Source organism: Aotus nancymaae, unplaced genomic scaffold (assembly GCF_030222135.1).
Source record: "Aotus nancymaae isolate 86718 unplaced genomic scaffold, 86718_ANA_hifiasm-v0.15.2.pri h1tg000193l, whole genome shotgun sequence".
Taxonomy (NCBI): domain Eukaryota; kingdom Metazoa; phylum Chordata; class Mammalia; order Primates; family Aotidae; genus Aotus; species Aotus nancymaae.
The window spans coordinates 51627-67175 of NW_026988608.1; the positions used below are offsets into that span (position 1 = coordinate 51627).

The window sequence follows — 15549 nt, forward strand, 5'->3', positions numbered from 1 at the left end:
CCCTCTGCTGCTGCTCCAGCCCCATCTAGTCGAAAATCTGAGGGTGGGATAGGGTGGGGGCCCAGGGGGTACCCTCCCAGGTCGCTCGGCAGCAGGCCAGGGTGGAGACCCTGACCGGTCGGCGAGTCCTGGTGCCCACAGCTCCGAGCCAGCAGTGGAGTGACAAAAAAGATAAAGTTGGTGAATGATAAAGGCCGTATTTTCCACGCTTTGGGTGCGGGACCAGATGATCTAGAAAATGAGCTGAAATGGATTCAGCCTCCGAGCCTGTGGTGAGAGCAGCTGATTCCCCCATTTCGGGCCAGATGGCTGCTGAACACAGATTTGCATTCATTTTCGCTTAATATCGTCCAAAATAGTGGGGCAGCTGCATTTGTTGTCAAAAAGGTTTAAAACCCCTTTTCTTTCTGGGGCAGGATCGTTACCTTATGTGATGGGCTTATAGAACTTTTTTTTCCTCTTTAGTCAACAGTATCAGATTTAGAAGGATTTGTTTTTAAACCTTCTAATTTGGTAATCAGATTTAAATCGCCTTGGCGCGTGTAATCTGAATTAAAGATACTGTAAATGATTTTAAGCATGATACTTTCGTTAGTGCAAGGAAGGGGCACCTCTAGCACAGGCTGGACATTTTAGGAAGTGTGCTACAAAGGAAGCATTGTTTCCTATTTCCAACTTCATCTTTCCCGAAAAGGCACTTTGCATATTCTGACAATCACGCTTGCCTGGCCGCTTGCCCTGCGTGAGCCCCTGAAGCAGCGAAACACGCAGAGACAAAGCGTTTCTCAACCCCACCCTCCCCCGATGGCCAACTTTATTTTGCGTTGTTTCTCCACGAAGAAAGTGTTCCCTCCTACACAGGGGTCCGCTGAGAGTGGAAAGCGCTGGGCTTATTAGGAATACAGAAATTTTCTTTTAATTTATCATGAATAGTTTCCATACCTTTGATTTAAGGTTATTAACATTCTATAGACAGTGGCATCTTTAATATGTGGCGATCGCTTCTAAAGACTAATCTCATTACCCTCAAATAGTCACAAAATATGATTTTATTATACTTACGTATTTAATTAGACGGCTGGCACCGTAATGGATTTTGAGATGGGACTGGTGCAACAGCTTTGATAATTCACTTATCTTTGGCAATAGTCATTAACCCCCAACACCAGCAAAATAGATCTCTTTCCAACACATCTTTTTTCTCACTCCTTCCAAGAGGCGCGGGGGTCCCCAGATAAAGTGAATCGGACTTCGATTTTCCTGATTAATTAAAATATTAGCGTACACACGCTGCCAATTCACGGGAAAAGGGAGTGCTGCCCCAGACCCGGCGGGAGGAGGCTGCCCTGCGACACACTTGTGCCCTGCAATCTTTTTTTTTTTTTTTTTTTTAATAAAAAGGGCCTGATTTCTCTTGGCAGAGAAGTGCCTGGGACAGTTCCTGGTCGTCCCCTGGGTCTCCGCTTCGTGTCGCGCAGAAGTCCTTTGGGCGGGCCGCGCGCCTGGGCGCGGACTCCCGGCTGCAGGAGCTGGGCCGCGGGGCCCACCGGCTGCTCGCGCCCGACTGCCCTCCCGATTCCTAGAAACCAGGTCGGGAGGCAGCGGGCCGCGCGCTCACCCGGGTCCGGCGGCACTGAGGGCCGGGCCACAGCGCCCACGGCGTCCGCTCGAGTTTTGGAGCAGTTGGCGCCAGGGCAGTCTGGCCACCGCGCGGGTCGCGAAGCCAGACACCCAGCTCCGGGTCGCCGGAGAGGCCGGGCGCGCTTCCCGTCGGCCGGGAGAGACCCGAGCCTTCTTTGTCACTCGCTGTGCTAAGAACAGGCCAGGGGCCGGGGTCTACCGCGGCCACCGGGAGAGAGAGCGCACCTGGCAGAAGCTGCCTCCGACGTGGATTCCCTGCCCCGCACTCGGCGGCCTCCGCCGGGGTGGGAAGCTTGGGGCGCCCGGCGGGGCTCAAACGGGGACCGGCTGGCCCCGCAGCAGCCTTAGGTCTGCTTAGAAATCAGGCTGAGCTGCGCGTCCAGCCTCGGCGGGGGAGCCCTGGGCACCCCTCCTCCCAGTCCGTTGCCCGCTCCTCCCTCCGGCGCCCTCCCTGCCTCTTCCCACTTCCCCTTGGGGCGGCCCCAGGACGAGCCGCAGCCCCTTGCATTTATTGCAGGCATCTGGGAAACTTGGGGCGCCTCGGCATTTTACAGCCCCCCGCCCCGCCCCTAGTGTGGGACTGCGTGGCAGGTTTTGCAGGGAGGTGCGAAGCGGCCAAGCCGCAATCAAGCAGCGGCTGCGTTTGTTTCTTTTCGAGATTTATTTGGGCGAGTGGTAACTTCCTTGGCCGCGGCTGGGCGCGAGAAGCCGCGGTGCGTGGCGGGGGGCGGCGGCGGCGCTCGGTGGCGCTCGGCTGCGGCGGGGCTCGCGGGGCTCGGGCCGGCTCGCGGCGCCGTCAGGCAGTCAGTCGGCGAGCGCGGCGAGGGGCGGCCGCTCCCATATACGGCGCAGGCACCGCCCCCCGACGTCACCCTCCGACAGCGCCGCTCCCGGGAAAGGGTCCATTCCTCGGGGAGAGAGGGCCGAGTTCCGTGCGCCTCCGTCCGCTGCCTGCGCCCGGGACTGCGCCGCAGCACTCACGGCCCCGTTTGTCTGTCTTCGGAGCAGGCGGGCCGCGCCAGAAGCGGCCGATCCCGCAGTGTCCTGCAGCCGCGGACGCCGCCTGGCTGGGATGACACCGCGTTGAGCGCGCCTGCCAACAACAACAACGACGACAAGCGCCGCCGCGGCCGCCGCGTCCTGCTCCTCGGACTTACTCGGGGCGAGGACATCACCGCGCTGCTCCGAGCTAGGAATTCTGCCGTGTGTGGGGCCGAGGGCCTCGGTCTCGGAGGGGGACCGAGCGCGGTGGCCGCGCCTCACGCCGATCGCACTAAATGCAATTATTTATCGTCACTTTCAGGAGCCAAACAACGAGAAAACCGACAACGGCATCCACTATAGACTCCAGTTACTGTACAGCAACGGTGAGTGCCCGCTGCCTGCTCGCCGCCCCTGCAGCCGCTGGCTCTCCTTTTCCGCGCTGCTGAAAGGACATAAAGATTTTGAGATTAAAATGACATGGATGGAAACACGAAATCTTCTCATGGCCTAGAAGGAAAACAAAACATAAACGATCAATAAGTCGATGGCACTTCACATGATTAACCGGTGGGGCTTGAAGTAGGAAGTAAAAAAAAGATCGATACGGGCTCCAGCAGAACATCACTTTTAAGTGACTTTTTTCAATTTTGCAAATTAATGTTAATTATTGGGATGGGGGTAGCACCATAAACGGAGCATAACTTACTTCCTGTGCACTTTTTGTTTTTGTTTTTTTTTAAATCCTCGAGAGACATTAGAAAGAGTTCAGCCTCTCACTCAGTTTCCATTTGGTGCTTTTTCTTTTCTAAAAATAAACGACCACTTGGGCCCACCACGCACAGCTACCAGGCCTGCTCTCTACCAGGCAAATTCCTTGCATATTGAAATGCAAACCCTAAGAGTCTTAAGGATCTTAATTAAGAAAAGAAAAAAAAAATTGAGCTAGAAGTGGTGGGGTTCTCTTTCTCCCTTTCAAAGGGATTGCCTGAGTTTTGCTGCATCACCGTGGCGGCAGTCCTGAGTTACAGACTTCCTGTGCCCCGTGTGCCCTCCCCGAGGTGCAGCGCTCAAATCCTGATGAGAATTTGTCTCTGTTTTTTGCAGGAGTCAGGACAGAGCAAGATCTGTATGTTCGCCTCATAGATTCAATGACCAAACAGGTGAGGAAGTTTTTGCCTCTGCACGAGTCTTCCCTGCTGGGCCTGGGTTGTTCTGGGCTTCAGAGGCAGGGGCGCTGACAAATGGATCTCGTGGGTTTGCTTTCCATTGAGCTTCCTTGACATGCTAATGAGAATTCCATATTTATTGGAATGACTGAAGCGATTGGTAACATAGTTGATGTTGTCATTAGAATAGGACGTATATGCTTTATTAAATGTCTCGTGATTGGAATCATGTTGTTTTAATTAATTACGGTAATTAATATTTGACAGAAAAATTTCAAGATGTCCCCCTCTTGTTTATTTTTAAATGCTCTGCTAGGAATCAGTTCATTAGCTTTTTTTTTTTCTTTAGCAAAGGCAGCTAACTCCTCTCCGAAGCCCATCGAGTTGGACTTGATTAGTTCGTTTTTCCTCCTTTCCAGTGTGATGGTCTAGTAACAGGAGACGTTTATTTGGATTTAAAAGTTAAATGTGTTGGGGCGAAAAGTCACCTTGTTCTCCTCTAGCCCATCTTCACCTCGCAGCCCCCCAGCTCCATAACTCAAACTCCAAGCTCCAGGGGTCACTCCAACCCGTCCACTGCTCTGCCCCCTCTCCCACCCTCTGTCATACCTTGTAAATAACATAATTACAAGCAGTTCCTTATTAAATTATTTAACCTGTCTTGGTCAACTTTTCCGATGGTAACTATTGGCTATCAGTAATGTGATTAAGTGGAGAAAAGTGCGTCACTGCTTTTTGACATTGTGCAGTCTCTGGCTGCTGGTTTTGTGCCGGGTGGTGTGTTGTTGATTTGGTTGCTTTAAAGATTCCCCCTCTACCCCCGATTTTCTTAAAAGAGTGTTGTGGTGGGGAGGGGGGCAGGTCCAGTTTGTAGATTCAATAAACTCGATTGTTTTAAAATATACTTCTAAGCTGGACTTCACACTTAGAAATAAAAGTGGCTTCCTTGGTTTTGATGCTAACTTTAAGATATATATATTTTGAGACGGAGTTTCGCTCTTGTTACCCAGGCTGGAGTGCAATGGCGCGATCTCGGCTCACCGCAACCTCCACCTCCTGGGTTCAGGCAATTCGCCTGCCTCAGCCTCCTGAGTAGCTGGGATTACAGGCACGCGCCACCGTGTCCAGCTGATTTTTTGTATTTTCAGTAAAGATGGGGTTTCACCATGTTGACCAGGATGGTCTCGATCTCTTGACCTCGTGATCCACCCTCCCAAAGTGCTGGGATTACAGGCGTGAGCCACTGCACCCGGCCTTTATTTTGTCTTCTATAAAATACCTGTACACCTACTGAATACTTCCGTGTGTGACTGCATATGTCATGAAGAATAATTATCTACAGATCACAGATAGAGCTCTTAGGGTTTAACTGTGTATGCATTCCTATAATCTCATAAGAATCCGAGGCTATCCCTTATCTTTTGAAACAGAGATTGGCAATCCCAGGTTCTCAGCTGTTACACTCTAAGCTTAGTAAACATCAGTGAACATCTTATGCTGATCTTCTGAGTGTAAATATTTTCATGTAACTGGCGGGAGGGATCAGGTTCTCCTTTTTAGCAGCTATTTTGCAAGATGTTTTCCTTATGGGCTTGGTCTCGTTGTCCTCACCATGACCTCATAACCACATCAGTCCCAGTCCCAGCTCATTTCTGAGAAAGCTGGGGCTCTGAGCCCCACTGAGAATTGGTGTCTGGGCTCAGGCAGCAGGGACACAGCGAAGGGGGATTTTGCAGGTCAAGGTCGGGAGATGCAAAGCTGGGAGTTGCAGGGGAGAGAGGTTGCTGGGGATAGGATGATGCCAGAACAGCTCAGGATTGGCCTTGAGTTCCCCACCAGAGTTGACCTGATTCTGAAGACCAAGGCCACAGCTCCAATAAACCAGATCCATCCTCATTGTTAGTCTCCTGGGGCCATAAAATATAGGGGAGACAGCGTCCCCTGACAGAACAAAGTTAAATTTCCCAAAGCTCTAGGCATTCATTCACCCTGATCCAGAGCCTTCACACATCCAGGGAAAGAATCATCATTCCTACAGATAACGGACTAAGGCCATAATTCCCTGTGCATACCCAGCCATCTGAGCTGAGTTGCTGAGACTACAGGTGTATACCACCACACCTGGCTAATTTTGGTATTTTTAGTAGAGACAGGGTTTCACCACATTGGCCAGGCTGGTCTCAAACTCCCACACTCAAGTGGTGGCGTACGTGGTCTCCAACAACCTCATCTGGACAAGGTGGTACCGGTGCCGGAAGACACTCGAGTGGTGGTGTACGTGGTCTCCAATGGTCAGGATCTGCAGACGGTGGTAGGGGTGCCGGAAGACACTTGAGTGGTGGTGTATGTGGTCTCCAACGGTCAGGATCTGCAGGGTCTCTGTGGGGCTCTCATGCAGCCTCCATGCTCCTGCTCACACTTCTTGCCCAGCCAGGAGCCTTGCAGCTCCACCCGAGTTACACAAACCCCCGAGTGACACCAACCCGCTCCAACCTTCTCTTCCACAGCCTCCTGTTTATTACTACGAGATTTGATCTCTTTCTTTTGCACCCTGAGTCCCTTCACTTGTGCTTCCACTGTGGGTGGTCACAAGCTCTGTGCCCTTTAGTGTGGATCTCTCTGCTGGAGGACACAGGACACCCTGCAAGTCAAGGACGGGTGTCATCCTTCACAGAGATGGCCCAACAGCTCAGGTTCTATACACACCTGCAAAACTGCTATTTCTGGCTTCTATACACAATCTCTGGCTGGGCTACTGGCTCACGCCTGTGATCGCAGCACTTTGGAAGGCCTAAGTTGGCAGATGACAGGAGTCTGGGAGTTTGAGACCAGCCTGGGCAACATGGTGAAACATGGGAGTTTGAGACCAGCCTGGGCAACATGGTGAAACACGGTCTTTACAAAAAGTTAAACAAAAAAAGAAGAGAGAGAGAAAGAGAAAGAGAAAGAGAGAGATGGGCACGGTGGCTCACACTTGTAAACCCAGCACTTTGGGAGGCCGGGGTGGCTGGATCACTTGAGGTTGGGAGTTTGAGACCAGCCTGGCCAATGTGGTGAAACCCTGTCTCTACTAAAAATACCAAAATTAGCCAGGTGTGGTGGTATACACCTGTAGTCTCAGCAACTCAGGAAGCTGAGGCAGAAGAATCACTTGAACCCAGAAGGCAGAGGTTGCAGTGAGCTAAGATCTGAGATCGCACCACTGCACTCCAGCCTGGGTGACAAAGCAAGACTCCATCTCAAAAGAAAAAAGAAAGAAAGAAAGGCTGGGCAGTGTGGCTCATGTGTGTAATCCCAGCACTTTCGGAGGCCAAGGTGGGCAGATCATGAGATCAATAGATCAAGACTGTCCTGGACATGATGAAACCGTGTCTCTACTAAAAATACAAAAAATTAGTTGGGCATGGTGACATGGGCCAGTAGTCCCAGCTACTTGGGAGGCTGAGGCAGGAGAATTGCTTGAACCTAAGAGTCAGAGGTTGCAGTTAGCCGAGACGACACCACTGCATTACAGCCAGAGTGAAACTTTGTCTCAAAAAACATAAAGATAAAAATAAAAAAGAGCCAAATGTGGTGGTACATGACTGTAGTCCCAGCCGCTCCTCTGGAGGCTAAGGTGGGAGGATCACCTGAACCCTAGAGATGGAGGTTGCACTGAGCCAGGATTGCACCACTGCACTCTAGCCTGGGTGATGCAGTGAGGCTCTGTCCCCACAAAAAAATAAAAAATCTGTCATTATCTACAAGAGATATCTGCTGCCAAACTCATGATGAGGAAATAATGCAACTGACTGAGTACTCTCAGAAACCTGACAAAACTGACCAAGATCTCAGCCAGTGTTAGCCTTGTACTGCAAAGCCCTGCAGTACCATCTGCGACATTTCTTCTATTCACTCAAGAAAAGAAGAGATGAACTTTTTTCACAAATTACTTTATACCATTCAAATCAATACATCAAGTGGTGCATTTAGACATGTTGGTCGAGGTGTCAGAGGCCAAGTGACTAGAGGAGGGGGTGAAGTCTGAGGCCAAGTCAGGTGAAGGCTGAGTGTCAGCTGAGACAGCAGGTCAGCCAAGTGAAGGAGGTGGCTGAAGTACTAGAGAAGACCTAGGGGAAGGAGGTGGCTGAGGGCTGAGAGGTCGTGAGGAGATTTTTTTTTTCTTTTTTTTTTCACACATGAAAGTTCTTAGTTTATTAAGCTTCTCATGAAAAGTCCACAGTGGCCATAGATGACATCATTGCAGCACCTTTACTCCTTCGGCTGTGATCCAATCTCCAGCTCACTTTTTGCCAGCACCAACACTGGCCTTTGCAGTCGCCCTGACTTTCTTCATTCTGTTCTTGCGTTTCTTTCGTTGCTTTCTTGAGGTCGTCTTCTTCTCATACAGGCCATGTCTTGCAAGTCTATGTTTGGGTTCATTTTTCTTTGCATAATCCAGGGAATCATAAATCATGCCAAAGCCAGTTGTCTTGCCACCACCAAAATGAGTTCTGAATCCAAATGCAATGATGACATCCGGTGTGGTCTTGTGCATTTTGGCTAGTTTTTCCCGAATTTCTGTCTTGGGCACCGTTGCCTTCCGGGGTGAAGGACATCAGTGACCATTTGTTTCCTCTGATGTAGTCGGTTGGTCATGAAGACAAGAGGTAGAGGTACTAGAGTACACTCAGGTAGAGGTATCTGTGGTCTCAGAAAATCATCAAGAAGGTGAAGAGATACCAGAAGACACTCTATTGAAATAGGTAGTTGAGGTCCGAGGGGACACTCAAATGGTGGAGCTACCTGTAATATCAAAAAATTATCAGTTGGAGAAAGTGGTTGAGGTCCCAGAGGACACTGGATGGACAGTGTATGTGGCCTCAGAAAATCATCAGCTGGAGACAATGGTATATGTACCAGAAGATACTGGAGTAGTGGTGTCCGTGGTCTCCAAAGATTATGATCTAGAGATCTGGTAGACATGCCGGAAGACTCTCGAGTGGAGATGTACGTGGTCTCCAATGGTTATCATCTCGACAAGGTGGTAGAGGTGACAGAAGACACGCGAGTGGCAGTGTACGTGGTCTCCAATGGTTATCATCTGGACACGGTGGTAGACGTGCCGGAAGACACTCAAGTGGTGGTGTACGTGGTCTCCAACAACCTCATCTGGACAAGGTGGTACCGGTGCCGGAAGACACTCGAGTGGTGGTGTATGTGGTCTCCAACGGTCAGGATCTGCAGACGGTGGTACCGGTGCCAGAAGACACTTGAGAGGTGGTGTACGTGGTCTCCAACGGTCAGGATCTGCAGACGGTGGTACTGGTGCCAGAAGACACTCGAGTGGTGGTGTACGTGGTCTCCAACGGTCAGGATCTGCAGACGGCGGTACCGGTGCCGGAAGACACTCGAGAGGTGGTGTACGTGGTCTCCAATGGTCAGGATCTGCAGACGGCGGTACCGGTGCCAGAAGACACTCGAGTGGTGGTGTACGTGGTCTCCAACGGTCAGGATCTGCAGACGGCGGTAGGGGTGCCGGAAGACACTCGAGTGGTGGTGTATGTGGTCTCCAATGGTCAGGATCTGCAGACGGTGGTACCGGTGCCAGAAGACACTTGAGAGGTGGTGTACGTGGTCTCCAACGGTCAGGATCTGCAGACGGCGGTACTGGTGCCGGAAGACACTCAAGTGGTGGTGTATGTGGTCTCCAATGGTCAGGATCTGCAGACGGCGGTACCGGTGCCGGAAGACACTCGAGAGGTGGTGTACGTGGTCTCCAACGGTCAGGATCTGCAGACGGCGGTACTGGTGCCAGAAGACACTCGAGTGGTGGTGTACGTGGTCTCCAACGGTCAGGATCTGCAGACGGCGGTAGGGGTGCCGGAAGACACTCGAGTGGTGGTGTATGTGGTCTCCAATGGTCAGGATCTGCAGACAGCGGTACCGGTGCCGGAAGACACTCAAGTGGTGGTGTATGTGGTCTCCAATGGTCAGGATCTGCAGACGGCGGTAGGGATGCCGGAAGACACTCGAGTGGTCGTGTACGTGATCTCCAACGGTCAGGATCCGGTGATGGGGGTAGGGGTGCCAGAAGACACTCGAGTGGTGGTGTACGTGGTCTCCAACGGTCAGGATCTGGTGATGGCGGTAGGGGTGCCAGAAGACACTCGAGTGGTGGTGTATGTGGTCTCCAACGGTCAGGATCTGCAGACGGCGGTACCGGTGCCAGAAGACACTCGAGTGGTGGTGTATGTGGTCTCCAACGGTCAGGATCTGGTGATGGCGGTAGGGGTGCCAGAAGACACTCGAGTGGTGGCGTACGTGGTCTCCAATGGTCAGGATCTGCAGACGGCAGTACCGGTGCCGGAAGACACTCGAGTGGTGGTGTACGTGGTCTCCAACGGTCAGGATCTGCAGACGGCGGTACCGGTGCCGGAAGACACTCGAGTGGTGGTGTACGTGGTCTCCAATGGTCAGGATCTGGTGATGGCGGTAGGGGTGCCAGAAGACACTCGAGTGGTGGTGTATGTGGTCTCCAACCGTCAGGATCTGGTGATGGCGGTAGGGGTGCCAGAAGACACTCGAGTGATGGTGTACGTGGTCTCCAACGGTTAGGATCTGCAGACGGTGGTACCGGTGCCGGAAGACACTCGAGTGGTGGTGTACATGGTCTCCAATGGTCAGGATCTGGTGATGGCGGTAGGGGTGCCAGAAGACACTCGAGTGGTGGTGTATGTGGTCTCCAACCGTCAGGATCTGGTGATGGTGGTAGGGGTGCCAGAAGACACTCAAGTGATGGTGTACGTGGTCTCCAACGGTCAGGATCTGCAGACGGCGGTACCGGTGCTGGAAGACACTCGAGTGGTGGTGTACGTGGTCTCCAACGGTCAGGATCTGCAGACGGCGGTACCGGTGCTGGAAGACACTCGAGTGGTGGTGTATGTGGTCTCCAACGGTCAGGATCTGCAGACGGCGGTACCGGTGCCAGAAGACACTCGAGTGTTGGTGTACGTGGTCTCCAATGGTCAGGATCTGGTGATGGCGGTAGGGGTGCCAGAAGACACTCGAGTGGTGGTGTACGTGGTCTCCAACGGTCAGGATCTGCAGACGGCGGTACCGGTGCCAGAAGACACTCGAGTGGTGGTGTACGTGGTCTCCAATGGTCAGGATCTGGTGATGGCGGTATGGGTGCCAGAAGACACTCGAGTGGTGGTGTATGTGGTCTCCAACCGTCAGGATCTGGTGATGGCGGTAGGGGTGCCAGAAGACACTCGAGTGGTGGTGTACGTGGTCTCCAACGGTCAGGATCTGCAGACGGCGGTAGGGGTGCCGGAAGACACTCGAGTGGTCGTGTACGTGATCTCCAACGGTCAGGATCCGGTGATGGGGGTAGGGGTGCCAGAAGACATTCATGTGTAGGTGTCTGTAGTCCCCGAAAATTAGCTAGAGAAGGTGGCTGAGGTCCTAGAGAATACACGAGTTGAGTTGTCAGAGGTCCCAGAACACCTTTAGCTGATGGAAATGGTTGAGCTCCCAGGTGACACCCAGATGGAGGAGGTGACTGGCAAGCCATCAGTCGCCTTGAAGGGTCAGCCATGAGGTAGGGTGAGCAGGGCAATCCTGAGCAGTGCGGATGCTGTGCTGCAGCCATGTTAACCTGCGGGCAGGAGGAGGAAGCGTTTTGAAATGTATTTTGATGGACAGACCCACCATCAACAGCACAGGCTGAACCTTATGTTGCTGCTGATAGATTCTGCACCTTTCCATCCTCCAGGTTTCAAAATAGCACATCAGTATCATGAAGTCACCCTTCCACTAAGTACCGGTGACAGCTGGGGAGTGAAGAAAAGTCATTGTGACAAACTGTTTTCTCCACACGCCACTGTGTCTGTCTGCAAATGTAGGCAGGCTGGGGGCCTGCCCCAGGGGAGACAGAGTCATACCACAGTAAGGAAGAAGCAAGTTTCAAACATGGGAGTGTCTATGTCTATTCTCATTCCTCCCTCACTGCCATCACCAGAGCATGCTCCTTGTATCAGATAAACAGCGAGTAAGAGAGGCATGAAAAGCCCATTGCCCACACGTGTGTTGCAGCTTCTTTTTGGAGAATGTCCTCCAGGCCTTTTATGTTCCGTCTCTGATTCTCAGAACTCTGCAAGTGAGTGAGACCACCTGCTCCAAATCTAAGAAAACAGAGGCTCCCCAAGGAAGGAGAACATGTGCCCTGGGTCACACAGCTTGCAGGAGGCACAGTGGGAGTTGATTCCAGCTCTGCCTGCAGGACCCTCTCATTTCCCCTCTGCTTCCCTTTTTGACAAAGGGTCTTGTTCACTCTGGGGCTGCCCCCCGTGAGCACAAATGGCTCTGGGGAAATGTGCGTTCCTGACGACATTCAGGGGAACTGGGAGAAGGTTTTTCTGACAGAACAATCCGACATACAGAAGTCAGTTAGGCACAGCTGGAATAGTTCTTTGAATTCCCAGGCTATACAAATTTTAAGTGCATTATGACATAAATAATACTTTTGTACATGGAAAAATGAGGTATGAATTCTGAAAAAAGCAAGTTTTAGAAATGTGTTTAATTTCAAGTGCACAGTTCCCATCATGTGGAATCATAAGCCTCAGCAGCTACTGTAAGCACAGAGGCCACATGATAACCAGCATAGCTGAGCATCATTTAAGGCCTTCGTTGGGAATCGTCACTGTGGGAAATAGGTTATATTCACTTTCACTAACTCACAGTCAAGACATATCTTCTATTACAAGTACAGAAACTCTGACACTTAGAATATTAGATCAGGACACCACTGAAGGGGGGTGAAGGCGAGTTTTTGCACAACACAGTTAACAACAGGAATGGGACTGTGATGAACGATGGAATTGACCTTGTTGAAGAGCATTCACAACTGCACAAAGCACATATTAATGTTGGATTAATGAGTTTTCACTTTTGTCACTTCTGGGAACACAGCAGATATTTCAAATGTTAATCACCTACCTTATAGAAGAAAACAAACAAAATCACAGCAAAATAAAACCCCACATATTTCTGAAATAAGATCCCACAACACCTTGAGTAAAGGAGATCAGTCAGAGTTCACTGGGCCATGAGACCTACAGAGGTGGAGGTCGGTGGCATTCCTCATGTTATTTCTGGAAACAGAACAGTAAAAGCCCTTCAGCCCTCAGTCCCTAAGCATTTATGGCTTCTGTAGGTGCCACCCAAGATGACTAGCTGGGAATGGAGAAGCCAGAAAGCTTATGGGGAAGATGTTGCTTTTGAAAAAGTCCAGAGAGAAAACGTATCACAGAACCCACAGAGCAGAGGCCAGGCCAGGAGAGGATGATGGAGGAAAAGATTACAGTGTCCTGTTACAGGTGGAGGGAAAATGACCCCAGCATTTACCTTTGTCTTCTCTGTGTTTTCAGTTGGGATGCAGCTGCTGTTCCTCACAGGAACGGAATGAGGTCCTGAATCTGCTAAGGTCCAGAGAAGGAAATGGGGCTAAATCTGGCTTGCATATTCTGTGCCAAATAAGAAACCCTCCACGCCCTCCGCTGCCATCTCACTCTCTTTGCCACACTCATGTCCCTTACGAGAGGCATAGGGTTTACTGGCCAAATGCCTCAGAGGACCCTGGAGCCTTCTGGGCCTCAGCCCTGAGGAAGACACTGCAGATTCCTGGTCCAGGGCTTTTCTTAACTCTCAACAGGCTGTGGACAGGTCAGGCTCTAACCAGCTGGAAATGAGCTTGAAATCAAAGGTTCCCAGTACACATCAAAGGAAATCACCCATCATGTGATCACAGACTCCAAATTAAAATAGAAACAGTCATAGATGGGAAGAACATCGATAGGCCCCGGACAGGAGCAGCACTGCTACTTTTCTTCAAGCTATAGGGGCATTTAAAATTCGGGGGATTCGTAGTGAATCTACCCTCCACATCTCACCAGGCATCCATATTTATGAACAGAAATGAACATAAAGAGACTTAACACTCATGAGAAAAGATCAGAGTTACCGAAAATAAATGGAGGCTGGGTGCGGTGGCTCACACTCGTAATCCCAGCACTTTGGAAGACCAAGGCGGGCAGATGACTTGAGGTCAAGAGTTAGAGGCAAGCCTGGCCAACATGGTAAAACTCTGTCTCTACTAAAAATACAAAATGAAAAAATTTGCCAGGCATGGTGGCAGGCACATGTAGTCCCAGCTACTTGGGAGGCTGAGGCAGGAGAATTGCTTAAACCTAGGAGGTGGTGTTTGCAGTGAGCAAAAATTGCACCACTGTACTCTAGCCTGGGAGACAGAGCAAGGTTTTCAAAAAGAAAAGAAAAGAAAGAAAGAAATTAACCAGAAAGTTTTAGGGTCACCGGAAAGTTTTAGGGTCACACTTCAAATGTTAGAGGAGTAAGATTACACAGATATTTAGCTTACTAAAGGAGTTATATAATTCACAATAAACAATTTAAACAAGCAAAAAGAATGAAGGAAGTTCCAAAAAGTGCAAATAAATGATTCTTTTCTTAAAACAGACCTCATGATACTGCCTTATTGATCCATGAAGACATTGCCCAAAAATCTCTGCTCTCATCATCACTTAAGCTCCCATTTAAAATGCTATTGTTGCCGGGCGTGGTGGCTCACGCCCATAATCCCAGCACTTTGGGAGGTCGATGTGGGTGGATCACGAGGCCAAGAGATCGAGACCATCCTGGTCAACAAGGTGAAACCTCGTCTCTACTAAAAATACAAAAATTAGCTGGACATGGTGGCGCGTGCCTGTAATCCCAGCTACTCAGGAGGGTGAGGCAGGAGAATTGCGTGAACCTAGGAGGCGGAGGTTGCGGTGAGCCGAGATCACGCCATTGCACTCCAGCCTGGGTAACAAGAGCAAAACTCCGTCTCAAAAAAAAAAGAAGATAAATAAAATGCTATTGTTGTGACTTTTCTCAAATGAAAGAAAAATAAAGGCTTCACACTGACTCAAGGTGGGAAGGGGAGCTGGCCCATTTGCCTTGCAGGCTTATCCTCACAGTTAAAAGTAACCAAGATGTCAGGGTGGGGCAATGTCCACAGTCAGTGGAGGGACCTGAACTGCACCATTCACAGGGGACCAGCCAAGAGCCATTCAGCTAGGGCACCCAATGGGACAGCTGTTCTCTTCATAAGTGCTTGGAACTCTTTCCAGGAAATATGACAATTACCCCACCTGAGCCCTCACCCCCAAAAGGAGAAGCAGGGTGTGGATTGTGCAGCAGAAATTAAGTGGCTGCCTTCATGGGAGCTCCTACCTCTCCAGAGAGCGTTCTCCAGGCACAGGCATCTCTGGGCTGGCTCCTCACTCCTGTGTCTCTCTGGCACTTTCTGCTTTCTCCTCCTTTCCCATACAGAAAACAGAGAAAGAATTAACTTGAAAAAGAATTAAAACACCATGTTCTTTACTAGATACTTAAAGCTTCATCTTAACCCAAAAACATCCTTAAAAGTGACCGTCACAACTGGGCATGGTGGCTCATGCCTGCAATCCCAGCACTTTGGGAGGCTGAGGTGGGCAGATCGCCTGAAGTCGGGAGTTCGAGACCAGCCTGACCAACATGTAGAAACTCTGTCTTTACTAAAATTACAAAATTAGTCAGGTGTAGTGGTGCATGCTTGTAATCCCAGCTACTCGGGAACCTGAGGCAGAGAATTGCTTGAACCTGGGAATTGGAGGTTGCAGTGAGCTGAGACTGCATCACTGCACTCCAGCCTGAGAGGAGAGAGAGATTCCGA

The 15549-nt window shown here is 50.6% G+C and overlaps 1 protein-coding gene across 2 annotated transcripts in view; it reads left to right on the forward strand.

The window, feature by feature from the left end:
* Positions 1–2823: 2823 nt before the first annotated feature.
* The window catches only part of SYCE1 (synaptonemal complex central element protein 1), a 68857-nt gene continuing 56131 nt past the window's right edge, over positions 2824–15549 (forward strand). The window contains exons 1-2 of one of the 2 annotated variants that reach the window (XM_064371820.1): positions 2824–3008; positions 3730–3785. Coding sequence is in view for 1 of the 2 variants with exons in the window: in XM_064371818.1 (XP_064227888.1) it covers positions 3170–3192; positions 3730–3785 (79 nt within the window). In the remaining variant the exon portion in view is untranslated. Of the gene's footprint in view, positions 3009–3054; positions 3193–3729; positions 3786–15549 lie in introns of those variants that run through there. The other variant, XM_064371818.1, reaches the window with a different exon arrangement.